The sequence below is a fragment of the Amblyomma mixtum genome, chromosome 10 (genome assembly GCF_055824585.1).
Source record: "Amblyomma mixtum isolate Tamu chromosome 10, ASM5582458v1, whole genome shotgun sequence".
NCBI lineage: Eukaryota > Metazoa > Arthropoda > Arachnida > Ixodida > Ixodidae > Amblyomma > Amblyomma mixtum.
Window position 1 is genome coordinate 86737025 of NC_143021.1, and position 18155 is coordinate 86755179.

General features: G+C 47.2%; 1 protein-coding gene across 1 annotated transcript in view; it reads left to right on the plus strand.

Moving 5' to 3' along the window:
* LOC149326364 (aurora kinase C-like) overlaps positions 1-12908 on the plus strand; it is a 41723-nt gene extending 28815 nt beyond the window's left edge. The window contains exons 4-8 of the mRNA XM_089564551.1: positions 1976-2114; positions 4139-4287; positions 7883-8102; positions 9204-9290; positions 12861-12908. Coding sequence (XP_089420677.1) covers positions 1976-2114; positions 4139-4287; positions 7883-8102; positions 9204-9290; positions 12861-12908 — 643 coding nt within the window. The remainder of the gene's footprint in view (positions 1-1975; positions 2115-4138; positions 4288-7882; positions 8103-9203; positions 9291-12860) is intronic.
* Positions 12909-18155: the final 5247 nt, after the last annotated feature.

Below are 18155 nucleotides of genomic sequence, written 5' to 3' on the forward strand. Positions count from 1 at the left end.
TGAACCATGTGTATGTGCGCCGCATTGACTGTGCCCTAACTGAATTCGGCCAGCAGTAGTTATTGCCGTTCTACGTATACATGACCGTCAATGAAGTTTTAAACTCATTTCGCTGCATCGCTCTCATCACTCTTTGAGCATAGAAGAGAAGCTACCCGCGTGGTATCAGGCTAGCGTAACCGCACTCTGAGGCGCGGAGGCTTGGTGCGAGCATTTTCTGCCATAGTTATAACGTATGGCATTTAGGTGAAAGGAATCTTGGCGTATTGACGTTTGGAGTATATGGTATTCATTTGGGTGCAGTTGTATAACGTGGACGCTGCATCATGTCCAGGTGCAAAACGTGGGTGCAGTTCTGCCGCAGCCTCAGCCTGGAGAAGACATCGTGCCAGCTGCGAGACTTGGGGGTTTCTTTCAAGCACTTAGAACTGTTTGTGTATCTGCGGCCAGGATGGCTGCGTCTCGATGCTGTGCCTACTCGAGGAAGGAGTGGCTGTACTGAATGTCCTTGCACTTCACTTTAAACTGCACTGCATGCATATTTTAGTTTGATTAGAATTGCTTCACATTACTTCGGTTAGAGACAAGAAGGAGCTCTCGAGGTTGTGCGCACGCCCTATATATGGTGCAATGCTCTAGCGTTGAGCAGATTTGTTGATGCTAAAACTTGTTTTTAATATATTCATGCAGGTGTAAACATAGCTGCTATATTCTTTCAGTTGAAGAAATAGCTGCTATATTCTTTCAGTTGCTGCATGGTCTATGTGTTGATACAACTACTTATGTCATGTCATGTTTGCCTCAATGGAAGCTGTCGTAGCATTGTTTTCTATACTTTTCAATTTCCTACCTGGCAACGTTCGTGGAACTTCAGGGCTTTTTCCTATCCGCACTGTGACCATTGCGATGAATAGCCAGCTTAAAACAACTACTGCTTGAGCTGCCTGTGACGCGCATTTTTTGTTGGTGTGCTTTATCACTGTATTTGTTTGGTTGTTGTAATAAACCATGAATATCAAAACCATACTTGCCGTACACTGTATTGCAAACTGTACACTTGAGCCTGTGCTTTGTGCATCATACCTTGATATACTCAAAAGTACTAGCACCAGTATTTCCACCAAGGTTTCCACTACGAATCATGCATGCTTAGCCAGCGTCTGCAAGTGTTGCTGCCTTTCTATGCTGTCTTCTTTGCCAGACACTTTCATTGGGTTCCCAATTGCTCATTAACAAGGCCATAACTAGCAGGAACTCGAGCACATTTGAGTGGCAAAGATTGGTGCGCACTGAAAGGCAACCTTCAAGTGATACCGGCTCGAAAATGCGGGTTCTATAAAAAGACAACTTTATAATTCGCGCCAAAAGCATACGTATGCGTGACGTCATTAACGTCACTCATACGTAGTTTGCCCCCCAAAATAGGGGCCCTAGGGTGCCCCATGAGCCGCCATTTTTTGGACCGATGGGCGTCTATGGAGCCTTAGCTACCATGGTATATCTACCTTGCCGCCGCCGCAGCCGCGCGCTCTTCATCGCCTCTCTTTCCTCGTTGCTTTCGCAATCCTCCAGGCTTAACCAGAGCTAAACCAGTGCCAATATTTTTCGCGTGAAAGTACAGGAAATGCACGTATAAAACAGTGCTGAAATTTCTCAAGGCCTTTTCACTGTGTAGTGATTTTTAAGCGTACATCGGTTCTGTGGTTTCGTGCGTCTGCTCTGTTATCAGTGCTTGTGTGAATAATATTTAACTCGGACGCACTTCAACATTTCGCGGAAATGTCGAACATTTTAATAGTAGTGTGGAATACCTACGGGGCTGCTGAAGGTTATGTACAGAACACTTCGATTTTCTTCCCTTGCCTTGCCTTACTTTATCTTTCAATGGACGTTAACACAGCGTTTGCTTTGCGAGTGACCACCGGTGCCAGACTAGTTCACTTGCCCAACGGCCACATTGGGCCTTCCCGTGCAGGCACCCGAACATCCTGTGCCTATACAACTGGTTTCATGACGACAGCCGTGTCTACCTCATCCTGGAGTACGCACCCCAGGGGGCGCTGTACCCCCGTCTTCGTGACGCTGGGCGATTCACCGACCAGCAAGCAGCCACGGTGAGTGCCCCCTCTTCTTCTCACCCATGCCTCACCCCCACGTCTGCCGTCACCACAGCTTTCAGTGATGCCAAAACCCCTCCCCTGACGCTGTGACAAAAGCGCTGTGCCTCTGGGCAGAAGCCAGTAGTCTGATATCCAGGGCTGGTCACTGATGGCGGGTGGTTCTTCTGAAGAAATTAGTTTTACGTTGAGGAACCGGTGAAGGAAGGGGTATTGAACAATGTGGTTGTTGGGGAGCAACAATGTTCACGATTAAAAAAGGCTTAAAGGCAGATTAGGGCAGAGACGTAATAGGCCAAATTAAACGATGAGGCTGAGGAGGAAAGCTGACAACATATAGCTTCCGGTTCATGCAGCTAATTCTTACGACCCCCATGTTCTGGAGTGGAGCTGATCTTCAGAGAAAGTAGTGATTTTAGGGGTGTGCGGTTGGTATTTTCTCACGCCCGAACCAAATTCGAATCGACAGATAATTATTACTAATATTCTATGCTGATGTCAACATCCTTACAAAACCAATAACCGTGTGAAAGAGCGAACAGCTCTAGCGGCGGTGCTGCGAAACAGCGCTACACATTATGGAGTTTCAGCTGCAGCTGCCAAGAGACGCAAGGTTGATCTCCAAAAGGAGGGCGCAGCACGAAATCAATGTAATAACTCTATGACCGTCATGTTATACGTAAAAGAAAATTGCTGCATCTGTGGCGATCATGTTATAGGTATAAGAAAGTTACTGCTCTGCTGATGATGAAAGGGATTAAATTATCGCCGCATCTCCGTCGAGGAGAGCGGTGAAAGCTGTATGAGCCACGACCTCTGAGATCGGGCATCGAGGCACGGTCTGCTAAAACTGCCTGTGCCCTGTCGCGTTGTCCAGCCTTGTTGCCCAGGTATGAGGAATATAATACAGCTGTTGTGTACTTTCCTATTGGGGAATATCGGCAAATACAACTGATGTGTCTTACCAGTAGTCACCTATAGGGCAGAAACGTGGAAGCTAACGAAGAGGGTTCAGCGTAAGTTGAAGACAACGCAGTGAGCTATGGAAAGAAAAATGACACGTGTAACGCGAGACCGGAAGCGGGGAGAGTGGGTGAGGGAAAAAACGCGGCTTAATGATATGATAGCCGGAATCAAGAGACAGATATGGGCTTGGGCAGGGAACGTAATGCGAAAGCAAGACAACCGCTGGTCCTTAAAGGTAGCGGAGTGGATTCCATGAAAACGCAAGCGTGGCGGGGGGGGGGGGCGGAAGAAAGTTAGGTGGGTGGATAAGACTGAGATGATTTCGGGGATACGGTGGCCGGAACAGGCTTGGAAGGGTTCGTTGTAGAGACATGGGGGAGGCCTTTGAGTGGGCCGGTCAGGTTGGTGGTGGTGATGATGATGATGATGATAATGGGCAATATGAACGCCGCCACACGAATGGACCGGATCGCTGCGCTAAAGCCTCAGTATCGGGCTGTCCGGTCTCGGCAGCATACTGTGGGGCGGAAGGCTTTAGTTTTGTGTAACAAATAAAATTAGAAAGTTTGGACCAAAGAATTCGTATTTTCGGCTCTTATAGCTTGGAGTGATTTGGAAAACTCCTGCATTTTTTCCTGCGTTGTTGGTTTTTTCGTTAATCATTTCTGTTTCAGTAGAGATTAGTGAAGGCGAAAGGGCTGGAATTTTCCATGTGCTACTCGCTACGCTTGTATTTCAAGCAGGAATTAGATGCTTGAAGAGATGGGCGCCATCACCATCTAAAAGTTACGTGATAAAAGAAAAAGCTAAGAATTAAATACGGAGCTTTATTCAATCATAATGGACTCCTTAATAGAAGCTCCGAGACATTGAGCATGTAATTGACTAGAATAAACTCCTACTTCGTACTTACACGACTCATGAGAATATCGCTGTACATGACTACCATATATACTCCCGAACTGGTCGATCAGTCGCATATTGTCGACCCCTTGCACGATTGATTGATGTAGTTGCTTTTGTTACAAAGCGCGCCCACCTTCTGCCCAATACAGTACGCCTACCAGCTGTGCCAGGCCCTCAAGGTCTGCCACAGCCAAAGGGTGATGCACCGGGACATCAAGCCGGAGAACTTACTCCTTGGCTTCAACGGCGAGATCAAGATCGCCGACTTTGGCTGGTCCGTGCACTCGCCCTCTTTCAGGTGGGAACACCGGCTAACTTTCACTTGGCATGCTCGATTGCCTGCAGACGCTATACACGTTGACAGTGCTGTGGTGCTTTTTTTCTTTATATCGGCCTTGTATGCTTGTACGGGGTGCGCCGTATTTATCTGGCCGCGTTGTAAAAAATTATCCTCCACAAACTAGTGGACCATTTGGGCTCAGGACCAGACCACAGGGTAGCTTACGATAGTCTGCGTTTTCCGATAAATAACGTCACATCAGAACTTACCTGAATATACTGGAATCGGCGAAAACCTGCAGTATTTTGCACAGAGAATTTTCGTCGAGGCGAGTGGAATAGCCAATTTGAGCAGCGGCACCATCTGGGGTACTGTGAGACCTGCCCCTGCTCAATGCAGGGTCATTGGTTTTCTCGAAGTTCGCCAGATGGAGCAGCCTCTCATATCGGCTATTCCGCTCGCCTCGACGAAAATTCTATGCGCAGACGAATGCAGTTCTTCGCCAACTCCTGTCAGTTCCGATGTTAAATTATTTATCGGAAAACGCAGACTGTCATAAGCTGCGCTGTGGTGTGTGCTTAAGACAAAAAAAGCCAGCAGTTTCCGCAGGACAAATTTTTGCAACCCGGACAGATAAATACAGAACACCCTACATACAGCTGTTCTGTATGAACGAACTAGACAGAGGTGTAGGGCTAAATTCAAAAACTATACTGTTTCCTTTTTTTAGTGTTTGAAAGTTTTGTGACCAAAGGGTTCGGCAAATGTAAATTGTCCTATTATAGGAGCTGCGCAGACAAGGATAGGGGAGATAGGGGCCCGTTATGACATGCATGCCGGCAAACAGTCACTCAAACCAGGAAGCATAAGGTATCTTTTTTAACTTGTGGCATCCTTCAATTTGAGATTAATATGGTATATTTCAAATATAATTGATTAGAAAGCAGAAGAAACTACTTACAGCCAGTGCTATCCAAACCCACGACCTTTGAATTTCGTGTCCGGTGCTCTATCGACTAAACGAAGGCGACGGCTGTCCAATCTTCTTTTTTCGTGGGTATTAATTTGCAGTGTAACCGAACCTTGAGGGTAGGGTGCCTCGATGCTAGCGCCGCCGTTCAGGGTGGTGCCATCCTTTGACCGCTCCAACGCCGCCTCTCTCTGCCTGAGGCGCCATTTTGAATCACAGCGGTCGGTCGGGCTGGTCTCAGTTGCTTGGTGCAAGCAGCTGAGCTTCCGTTTTTCGAGGACCAGTGGCTGCGGACGATCGCTGGTGGCTTTATTTGTTTGACAGGGCTCTACCGCATGACCGATGGGCTTCTCAATTCCACCGAGGCAGCATGACGGGTTGTTGTGTGCCAATGTGCGCCGGGTCAACGCGCAAAGGTCTACGCTGTTTTCGCTTCCCCCGAGACTCCGAGCGAAGGAAAAACTGGGAAGCTTAAGTAAAGCGGGATCAGCGCTAGAAGTACATTGCTTTAAATGTTACACCTCACTGTTCTTTTTTACTGCTCTGTCTCGTTCTGCTATTTCGTGGTTTGCATTTTTTTTTCATACTTTGTTTTCATGTTTGCGGCGAAGGTTACACCACAATGTGCACAACATCGTTTTTTCCCTATGTCTTGTTGACCTATTTCGTGGTTTGAACCTTTTTTCATGCTTTGCTTTTATGTTTTCCTTTAAGGTTACACCCCACGGTACATGCCCCACTTTTCTGCCCCAATGTCTTGCTTACTTATATTTTAGTTCCTGTTTTTTTCATGACCTACAATTACAGTTGGCATTAAATGAATAATTTACATTGTCTTTTGTTTTGTTCTCTGTACCATCTGTAAGAGCGGAGGCTGAAAAGCTATGTTACATATTTGTCTTCATGAGTAGTGAAGATCAACTTTTAGGTAGGAGTTATTTTTCGAACAGCCTAACCCAACAGCCCACAATTTTGTAGACAATAGGAAATACACGCAGAGCCAACGTTAAAAACCGCATTTTTTTAACGAGAACCTCTATGGTCGATTTTTTTCGAAAATCGTGACTTTTCAATGTCGATTAATTCGATCTCGAATTTAAAATTTTCAGAATTACTGCAATTTTTTAATGTCTAAAATCCAACCTTTTTTGAGCAAGTTTACATGGATGGTTTTTAATGTATACCGATTGGCTTTAATAAAATAAATATGAAAAATTATGTGTAGAATTATATTTCCGAAACTGAGGAATCGCAGGAGAACAACCGGTGCGTATGTCCATGGCGCAAGCGCAGTGTCCATGCGAGCGCACGCAAGAACAATCGGTGGTTGTGCGCCCCTCATAAAAATGAAACGAGTGAGAAACTCCCAGCAATCCTTTATGCTATCGCCAACGAGGGGCGATTCGTTTTCTTAGGCCTCGGGAAAGAAAACGCCGGAGCAGTGGCAACGTCGGCACACGGCGGCATCATTTGTATATACCAACGCCCGCCCCAGAAGCAGATGTAATTGCGCCCTTGTGAGCAATAAACGGGCGAGCAACTCGCAGTTACCCTTTGAAAGATTAGAAAGCTGACAGACACCAGTTTTTGCTAGCAGAAGAAACGGAAGCAGCCCGCGCGACGATAGCGAAACCAGCCGCAGTGCTCGGGCGGCTGACGACACGCGGGCGTGAACAGAACGTGGGAATTAAAATCCAAAATATCGTGGAAAAAACAGAGGCAGCAATTTCTTCTATCCGCATGGAGCAGCAGCACCTGCCCGGCAACAGATCTTTAAAATATTAGCGCGTTTTTCAAACCAACAGACGGAACAGTAAATGTTCAACCTTGACCACCTGGGGCTGTAAAATTAAGTCATGCAATTACGTCTTCGACCCGCGGATGTTAAAATGGCTATTATGAGTGAAAAGATACGCAGTGCGATGTTGATGAAAAAGACTGTTCTAGTCAAAAGCACTCTCACGCCCGCCGAGAGTGAGTGGCGCCGTTACACACGCTAGCGCAGCTGATCCCGTGTGATTCAATATGGCGGCGCCCGCGATGTTGTCTCCACCCTGAACGGCGGCGCTGGCATCGAGGCACCCTACTTGAGGGTGTTCATCAGCGCCATCCTCGTCCATAGCGGCGGACGTAGAACGTCCTGCATTACCGCGAGTGCCACGGAGGAACGTGATCGAACGGTGAGGGCGTAAGGGAAGTCGAGGCCATCGTTAGCTATTGAGCAGACGAGGGAAGGCAAAAAAGGGCTTGTTATCACATAAATGACGAAGCCGACAGTCAGTGAAACCGAGGAGCATAGGGGATGTTTTCATTATAGGCATATCATCATAAATAATCCGCTTCTAGTAAGTGCAGCTTCGCCCTTCGCCCCTGGGTTAGCCTCAGTGCAACTAATTCAGGCCTTACACACACCTGCTATCGCGTCACGACTCACCATGCTGAAACAAGAGAACAAAAGTGACTCGAACTACTTTCGAGCGATAGTCAGTGACTGCAAAAAGCTGCAAAACCGCCTCAGAGCAGCAGCTAGCTAAATGTTTGTTGATAACTGGTAAGCACATGACTAGCAATAGCGAGCGGTTGATTGCTTCTTAGTGCACGCTGGAAATATACGCATGTTGAATCTTGCAATGTTGCCTGCAGGCGACGGACAGTGTGCGGCACATTGGAGTACATGCCACCGGAAATGATCACGGGCGCCGAATACAACGAGAAGGTGGACCACTGGTGTCTGGGCGTCGTTATCTACGAGATGGTGGTGGGCACTCTACCCTTTGAGTCGGATTCAGAAGAGCGCATATGGGTGGCCGAGATTGAGTTCCCGCACCATGTCGGTGCCGATGCTCGTGACATCATCGGGAAGGTTAGCAGCACGCATTTCGTGAAATAGTGTACCGCTGGTGGCTGCAGGTTGCATCCAAGCCTGTCAGTGAAGCATACGTGTTGCATTTGATATGCCTGCCCGCACTGCAGATATACACTGCCACCACAGCCCAGTTCTTTTCTCTTCATATTTGAGCCGCACCTTTTGTCTAGCAAAGTTTGCATATTGCACTTAAAGAGGCCTGTGCTCCTATTGTTTTCTTCTTCAGAAGCAGCGAATCTTTGTATTAACTGCGCTTATTTTCAAATCAAATCTTTATTTCCATCGGTGCCACAGATGGAGGGCTACGGAAAAAAAGCTGCCACTTGGCAACTTGACGAGTCCGCAGCCCCAAATATAAGGCAGCGTGTAGACAGCACCAGATAATGAAAAAACAATAAACAAATCAAGACACTTCATCAGTGCAGAACAAAGGAAAAAAGTCCTGAGCTAGGTAAAACAAACATCAGAATAGATAAAATCAGGTTAGTCAATCGGCAAACATGTCTCTAATATTATAGAAATATATTCAGCTTTTGATAGACAATGTTAGATAAACTGGCAGGTATAGGTAGGTTAGGTTAAGATAAGGTAGGTAGGCAGTATAGGACATGTTAGGCTTGGTAAGGTATCTAGCGCAAGGTAGGGTTGGACAGTTCAGGGCGCGGTAGTGTAGGCAGGTTAATTAGGGTAAGTACAGTGGTGAGCAGCCTTGTCTAGAGCGCTTGAGCAGTGCGCACTTGGTAACAAAAACCGAAATTAGAGAGCAGCCCCTCATTACAGGGCAAAGTTTTCGTGCCTGATTTGTTTACGAGGCTATCTGGCGCTACTTCCGTGCAAGCGTTGCAGCTGGACCCTAGAGGCTGCCACAAAATCTGGATTTGTTTGCAAGGAAGTGCACCGCCCGAGCCATCTAGACAAGGCTGCTCACCACTGTACACTAGTTAAGGGGAAGTAAAGGTGGATAATATACGAAAAGGTATTTAGGCTAGGGTGCGATGCCTAATGATTGCTAAGAAAAAATAGGTGTGTAAAGTAGGGAGATGGACATGCTGTTTAAATTTATGCCAAGGGCTGCAACATGTTCTCTTATTGTCGCAGCTGGTCCAGAAACGTCCGGTAGACCGTATTTCCCTGGATGAGGTGCTGGCCCACCCGTGGATTACGAAGAATGCGGACACCACAGTAGTGTGCACAACATTCTGAAAAGAACCTTGCAGGCACCGTTCATTGCGTTCACTTGGCATTCTGATTTTTTGGTGCACTTTCGAAGAGGCATATCAAATTCCTTGCATCGGTTTAGGTGTTTGGGTTTCGTGTTTTGTTGCGCATTTACAATGTAAGTACATTGTACAGCATATATAGGACATTTATTGGGTAAATTTTTACTTAATTTTGTACAGCACGTTTTATTCACAAAGTAACGAACATTCACTTGCATTGTTTACCGTGAAGCTTGGAGACATTTAGTTCTCAGAACGCTAATTATATTTTAAATTTAATGCCAAAACTGTTTTATCGTATCACATCCCGTAGTGAGTGAAAAACATTTATTGTCCAACAGAATGAGACTACCTCACCCAGAGCCCCCCTGTCCCATACCCTCAGTTGAGGGAGGAGGATCAGGAGAGATCCGGCCGCATGGGGTAGTTGCGTCAGATGCTGGCCGGGATCTCCTGTATCCCGGCGGCCTCTTCAACCAGTCGGACGGCGGTGAGCTGGAGCTCAGGGTCCGAGCTCCGGAGCAAGGTCTCCCAGGCGTCTCTACTATTAATGTTCTTCGCCCTGCCTGGGGATTGGCTACACTCCCATATTATGTGGTCGAGGGACCCTCTCGCTCCGCACTTCTTGCACTTATCGTCTTCTATTTCAGGAATTATATGTTTGCATAGAATTGGGTGTGGGTAGACATCTGTTTGTAGACGCCTCCACGCCACCGCCTGTTGATTGTTGAGTGTTATGCTAGACGGGGGAAGTACCTGCGATGTTGTCTATAATATTCTGTAACTTCCTGACAGGAAATTAGTCGCCCTTCTCTCCCGTGATCTACGAGCGGTGGACCGTCGTGTGAAGCTCGGTGGTAGAGATCTCGAGCCACCTCGTGGGCCGCCTGGTTGCCACGGACAGATTCGTGCGCGGGGGTCCAGATTACATTGATTGTTCTATTCAATGTCGCTTGTCTTAAAATTTTGGCAGCGAGGGGAGAGACTCTCCCTCTACTAAAATTTTGGACTGCAGCTTTGCTGTCGCTTATGACGTATTTAGCTTTGGAACCGACACAAGCTAGTGCTATTGCGACCTCCTCCGCCGTCTCAGTGTTTGTCCCTAAGACGGTTGCGGCCGTAATGAGGCTACCCGCTCCGTTCACCACCGCGACGGTCGTGTACTGACTATGTATATCACCCGCTGCGTCTATGTAGGCGACCTCCTCCTCAGGCTTGTCACCGTAGATGCGGACTATCACCTGTGCCCGTTTTTGTCTTCTTTCCTTGTTTATTTCTGGGTGCATGTTCTTGGGTAAGGGGGAATCCTGAGATTGCTCCTAATCTCCATGTCGATATCCTCCCTCTGTCTAGCTCCCCTATCTGTTTTGAGTCCGACTTTGGCTAGTGTGGCTCTTCCGGCATGTGTTATGCTGAGTCTCTCTAGCTGTGATGTATGGACTGCTTCTGCGAGCTCTGTAAGCGTGTTATGTATGCCCAGTGATAGGAGTTTTTCCGAGGATGTGCACATGGGCAGGCCTAGAGCTTTCTTGACGCACTTCCTTATGAGAGCGTCGATCTTGTTCCTCTCTGCTGCTTTGAGATTTAGGTACGGCCTAGCGTAGCTGACTCTACTTATTATGAAAGCTTGTATGAGCCTAAGTAGGTTTTTTTCTTTAAGACAGCCTCTTTTGCTCGAGACACGTTTGATGAGATTGAGGGTCTGCATCACGTGGCTCTCAAGCTTTTTGATGGTTGTCATGTTTTTTCCATTTGATTGCATATAAAGGCCTAGGATTCTGATTGTGTCCACTTTGGGCACCTCCTTTCCTCCTACAGAAATCTGAATTTCCGAGGGTGGTTTGTTCCTCAGAGCCTTATCGTTATGTATGAATATTTCAGATTTTTCGGGCGAACATTCTAAGCCCCTTTCTTCTGCATACATCGAAATTATATTGGCAGCTGCCTGTAGGGTTTGGTTAATCTCTGCATCACTTCCTCGGTTGATACATAGATTAATGTCGTCCGCATACAGGCTATATTCTAAGTTTGGGTTGCCAATTTTCTCAAGTTCGCCCGGGAGTTCTCTCATGGCCATGTTAAAGAGAATGGGTGATAGCACCGACCCTTGAGGGGTTCCCTTGCTTCCCAGCTTTATTTCTCCGGATTTAATCTCCTGGAAGCTTATGTTCGCAGTTCTATCTGTGAGGAAGTCACTTATGTAGCGATAGGTTTTGTGGCCTACTCCGGCGTGGCTGAGTCCTTTCAATATTGCCTCATGTTTGACGTTATCAAATGCCTTTTTGAGATCGAGACCTAGGATAACCTTTGCATCCTTGGTTCTGGCGTCAATGATATCATGTTTTAATCGCAGCATGACATCTTGTGTGCTGAGATGTCGGAATCCATACATCTCATCTGGCCACTTCCTATTCTTTTCCGTGTAATTCGATATTCTGGTTTGGACGACATGCTCCATTAGTTTTCCTACGCACGATGTGAGGGATATAGGTCGGAGGTTCCCTATCTGCGGCTGCTTCCCAGGCTTAGGTATTAGGACCACGGTGGCCGTTTTCCATTGCGGGGGAATCTCGCCCTTCTCCCAGCACTCCTGCATGTAACCTGTGAGGGCCTTTATGGAGTTGTGGTCGAGGTTCCTTAACATTGTGTTCGTAATCCCGTGTGGACCAGGAGCCGATCTGGTTTTGAGTCTGACTATTTCAGCCCTTACCTCGGCTACCGTAATGGGCGCGTCCAGGGCCTCGTTCGGGGCTCCTTCATAATCGGGAAGCCGGCGTTTATTTGTATCTCCTATGTAGGTTTCAGCTAGTTTGCGTATGAAGCTTTCGTCATCGTATTCCCCACACGCGTGTCTAACTTTGGTCATTGTAACTTTTGCTTGGGTCTTGGATTTTTTGGGGTCTATGAGATGCCTAAGAATGTTCCACGTCTGGGGGAGATTCATGCTCCTCTCCATTTCGTTGCATTTGCTATTCCAATTTTGTTGGCACAGTTTAAACGCGTAATCCTCTATTTATTTATTATGCCGCGCCAATCTTCTTTTGAGATTGCGGTTGTTCCTGCCCTGTTTCTTTAGTCGGCGCTCCATGCCTTGTTTGGCTTCCCACATGTGTAGGAGTCGGCTGTCCGCTATCTCGGGGGCTTTTTCCCCGTCTAGCACTTTGGTTACCTTTCTGGCATCCTTCTTAACTGCTTCGCACTACTCTCCGATATTATTTATGACTGTCTCGTCTCTGTTTCCTCTGAGCTCCCTAAAGTGGTCCCACTCTGTGATCGTCGTAGGGGTTTGTTTCTTGCCTATTGGTTTGTTCTTGGTTCTTATCTCTGTTGCTATGACATAGTGATCGCTGCCTAAGTTCTGTTCCGTGTTAATCCATTTCGCCGTTCCTACGTTTCTAAGGAGGGTTAAATCCGGTGAAGTGTCCACGCTGACGCTATTTCCGGCTCGTGCGGGGTGCTCCGGATCTGTTAGTATCGTAAGTCCCAGGTTGTGTATATCCTCCCATAATTGTCTCCCTTTTGGGTCTTCTTTCAGGTACCCCCATTCCGGGTGATGGGCGTTGAAGTCGCCTACTATGACTAGGGGTTGGTTTTCGGCTATTTTAAGTGCTTTGTTAATTATCGCCCTAAACCTAACCTTCCTCTGTTTGGGTGGGCTGTATATGTTCAAGAGAAAAGTGTTTGATTCTCCCTTCTTTCCTGTTAAAATTTTCACGAAGACGTTTTCGATTACGTTGTCTTCTAGATCATGCTCTATTGTTGCTACGTTTCTCTTGACTAATGTTGATACCCTTGATTTGTCTCCCCTATTGCTATGGAAAACCTAATAACCCTGCAGTTTAGCCGGACCGCCGGTCTCTTGCAGCGCAACTGCCAGCGGGGCTGTATCGAGCATCGACAAGGCGCTTTGTAGCACCGGCCGCTTGCGTCGGTATCCGCGACAGTTCCACTGCCAAATTTGGGTACTACTGCATGATTTGTCCATTGCTAAGCTTGACGATATTCTCAACCATAGCGAGCCGTGCATGTATGACGGTATTTTCCCCCTTTAGCTGCTGAAGTGCCTCAGTTATTAAATGGAAATGGTTCTGCATTTGGTTCTGGATTTGGTTAGCAAAATCCTCTAGTTTCCTATCCCTTTCCTTTGCGAAATTTTTCAAATGTCTGTCTATTTTGGCTTCTAGCTTGTTTAGCGTTTCGTCCACAGTCAGGTCTGAGTTGCTCTCTTCCCTTATTCTGCGCTTGGATGGGGGCGGGACGGCACCCTCGACCACCATGTTACTTTTGCTCTCCTGGCTATTATTTAGTGAGGTTTGTGCTTTAGCTGCTACCAAGGATGGTGTCCCTGTTTGGGGAGTGCTTACAACTGCCGTTGGCTTAGCGTCTGCTGTAGTCAGGGCTCTTTTTAGATTTTGTATCTCCCTCTTAAGACTGGAGATCGTATCACTCATATATTTAACGATATTCGTTAGTCTTTCTATTTCCTCATCTTTCTTATTATTGCTGGCATCGCTCTGGGAGACCATGTTCGCAAAACTCACCCCTTTGCTTTCGCCGCCCCAGGCCGTTGATCCTCCCCGGGCCCGGCTGGAGGTCCGGTCTCTCGAGCTCGAACGTCTCCTGGATCTGCTTCTTCCTCTGGAGGCGCTCCGTCCCCGGGAAGTTTGTCGTTGTTCTCCTCCTAGCCTCGGAAAGGAGTTGCCTCGAACTGTATATCCGCTCCCCTCGCTGCATGGTTTAGTGCGCGGGCGGCTCTGGTGCACCTGTGACTGTTGCGGTCGGTCGCTGGCTCCTGCCGCGGCCTCCTCTTCTCTCATTTCCTTCTCCCAGTATCTTTTCTTGACCTCGTACGGTGGGCGATGCATTAGCTTGCATTTGCTGTCTCCGAGTATGTGGTCTCTGCCGCAGAGTTGGCATTTCGGCGTGCAGGAGTGGTTTTCGGAAGGGTTCTCCTGCCCGCAGCCACGGCATTTGACGTTTTTTGGGTCCGGACATACGTCATTCCGGTGACCGAGTCGGCCACAGGCTATGCAGACTTCATATTTCTTCCGGTATAGGTAGCATCTGTGTGGGGCCCATCCTAGGATGACCGTTCTTGGTACTATGGTTTCTTTGAAAAGAATTAGTATTTATGTGGAGTCCTTCCCTAATCTTCTGACCCCGATGATTTCGGGGTTCGCCTTGTGTCTTAGCATTCTCATGATGTCTTCTTGCGTGAATTCTCCATCGACGCCGTGTACCACCCCCTTGAAGCAGTCATCTGGCGTGGCCACGTAGGCGAAAACCGCGATGTCTTCTTCTCCAAGCTTGATTCGGCTCATGCTGGCGTATTTCAGTTTTCTCTCTCCGCTCGTGGTGACGATGAGGATTGAATGTTGTTTCCTGTTGGGAATGACAACGTCTTCCTCGCCTACTTCGTTGGTATTTATACCCGCTGACGCTATGATGACGTTGGTCAGGTATGCGATTCCACGTTTGAGGTGCTTGTCAAGGCCTCCGCCAGGGCGGATGATAATCTTCTCTGCTCCCTCTGAAATTCTAGTGTGTTGTTTTTCGACCGACATGGCCGCCAATCTTCTCCCGGCTTGCTTGAGCCTGTATTGTTCGGTCTCAATTTCTTTCTGGCTCTTCTCTAGTGGAACATATTTCTTTCCCTTGCTTTGGAACCATTGGCCTGCTACGGTGAACTCTTGCGAGTCCACTGCGCTGCCCTCGACCACTTCCATGGTTGCGTAAATTCAAATTTTCGCGGGCGGGTGACGCACCGACGGCGCTTGCTGCTCTTCCCGCTAGGGGCGCCGCTGCGTCGCGCCGCACCTGCCGGAGCCTCGCGCCCGATTGGGCGCCCGGGTGAGGCTTAGCTCTTGCCTGGAAGTAAATTCGTGATTTCTTGGAAATTCGGACTCACGTCTCGGAAAACGTGGTATTCTCGTGGTCCTGGTGACTTCCGACGTTTGATTATCCAAAAATCCCTGGTCGATGGGCGAGATTTCTCCGGATATCAACATCGAAACACGGAGCCGTGCGCAGGCACGTCTATCACATCCCGTAAAAGTAAAAATTAAACTGGATATCTTTAAAGGAACGCAGCAGAAATTTAGGCTGTACTGATAGAATACCAGCTTCTGATCAAAAAAACACCAACCTTACTGCAAATAAATGCCTTGTAAGGTAGAAAGGAGCAAGAACTAAAATACAGGTATCGCCGCCACAGGCTAATCCCGCAGGTACAAGTGCGATGACGGAATAGCTGAAAAGAAAATATCTGTCAGGTTGACCAAACGATACGCGTTTGGGTACCGAAGTTAAATTTTGTTTTGAAACCGCTAGTACACTTTTATCACAGGAGAAAGACGGAAAAGAGGCAGCCTGAAAGCCTGAAGGAAAAGAAAACCTAGAATTGTCGGCCCTACAGGCGGCCAGCTGAGTTTCGGTATGTTTTGGTGCTCCATGGATGCGCTATGCGTGCCTGCGTGGTTTCTTTGTTGATGCGCGTCGATTTACAAGTGTGGAGAAGCAGAGGAGCTCCCAGTGCCGCTTTAAGTGCTCCTCAGACGAATCTCATGCCGCGGCACACACCTACGACGAGGAAAACCGTAGCTAGGTAATGTTGCATGGACCTCCCTCCACGTTGGCAAACGCACCGCTCGGCATATTCGCTTCGTAAGCGTACCAATACTCTGGGCTGCATAACCAGGAGTACCACGAGGACTAATATTGCAGACTTTAAATATGTCCGTACGCACCAGGCTGTACTGACCAGTCGTGGCAGTGGCTCGGCGGTGTAAACTGACACACAGTACCTTGGCTTCCTGCCGACTCCTCGACACTCGGACTATTCTGCCTCAGCCCTCAAGAGCATTGCCCTCTGTGTTAGGCAGAAGTCTCTAGAGTGCAGGCCGCAGTTCTTTGCGAGAACTTTGTTGTCGCGACCGGGAACGGGGTCCTTTGTAACTCTGATGCGTACGTTAATTAAGCGACGCTGAAGAATCTAGCGACGTCTGATGGAGGCCATGAACGTCCGGCCGGGTGCTGCTAGGCTGCACCGCTCGCGGCCAGCAGTTTACATCACTTTTCGGGAATTTCCTCATCAGAGAGTCCCGAGTTTTTATCAGTGCGGCGGGGAAAAGCCTTTCAACTTCGAATCCAAATCCCTTTGTATCTTCGCCGGCGGACAAGCGACAACAAAGCCATAAAATGCCGAACTGCAGGATTTTGCCAATAGACAAACAAACAAAAACCAGGCGCCATGGCGGGCGGGGTGGGGCTGAGGAACGGATGTGCTGAATTCATACGCGGCTTCAGCTGCGATTCGGCCTGTGTGCCGAATCGCAGCATGTGTCTTCATGAACCGAGAGCGAACGTATAACCAGGAAAAGTAGTATACTAAATCCTTGGTAAAACAAACTATGGCTAAATCCTTGGTAAAACAAACTTGGTGAAACAAACAAACAAACAAACAAACAAACGTAATAGAAGGAATAAACGAGGATGGGAAGCAATAAATGAAGAAAGAGAAAATTAGTTGTCGAAGAAAGGAAATGGCGCAGTATCCATCTCAGATCTCGGTGGACACCTGAAAGGCGCCGTAAGGGTAAGGAAGAACGTGGGATTGAAAGAAAGAGAAACAAGCAGAGGTTGCTCCGTTAGTCTTACGCAGCGGTGGCTGGGTACACAGTAATGAGCACCCACGCGCTCTAAGAGAAGGCATACAAAAGGGAGGGAAAGAAGAAATGACGAAAGAGGAAATTGAAAAATTCGTTTTTGAGGTAAGGAAATGGCGCAGTATCCATCTCACACCTCGGTGGACACCTGATAGGCGCCGTAAGGGAAGGGAGGAAGATGGAACGGAAAGAAGAAATAAGCCGGAGGTTGTTCCTCTCAAGCAGAATTTGTGAAATTGGATTTCTAGTACTTGAGCTATGACGTCATGCAATAAAATTAAATTAAAAATAAGCCGTTTAAGTATGTGACAGGCATATATGCATATGTTCTCTGATACAGCCTTGAAGCAATGTTTAAAGTTATTCTTACTGATTAGTACAATGTAGAATGGCTGAATGTAACTGTGAACATCAGTTAACAATTAGCAATACTCACTTTTAATTGCTACTTTGGGAACCGGTCATACCACTTAACATGTGCTGAGTTTTAGAGTGCTATTACTTGATGACTATTAACATATTCAGCAAAATATACCTATATCACTGCCAATCGGCTTTCAAAGAATGAAATTAACTGAGGCATCGACAGGCAGCAGAAATTTGGAAAAGCCCAATATGAAATTAGGCCGAAGAATGTCGAAGAAAAACAGAAAAAACAGTGATGGCTTTTATCGTTTCTGGCATCTCTTTGCTGCAACTTGAAGTTGACGGCTTTTGTATTTATGATATGTCAACAGCCCTGTTAACCCAATCCTGAATACATAAATGTCGCATGCATAAGTATGCGTTTGTATCATTCTCACTGGCCGTGTTATGAACTCGATGTCTTGCTTATCTGAAGAGACGATAAGAGAGAAGCACCAAAGATAGTCTGACACAGATAGGCACAATAATGGATGCATGGCTTTTCAGTGCACGAGTTTAGCTAGCTAGACCTAGCTTATGCAGTGTGCAAGTTAACCTAAATGCAACTGTATACTGTACGACAAAATATTGTGTAAGTCTACCCCGATATTAATTGAAATAGAGTGTGAGGAAATATGTTATGTTTAAAAGAGCATTGCATTGGTTTGCTGGGCTGAGCCAGTGACTAAGCACTTACTTAAAACAATTTATTTTGACATTTATTAAAGCTAAACAGTACTAAATCACAATACTTGAGTGAT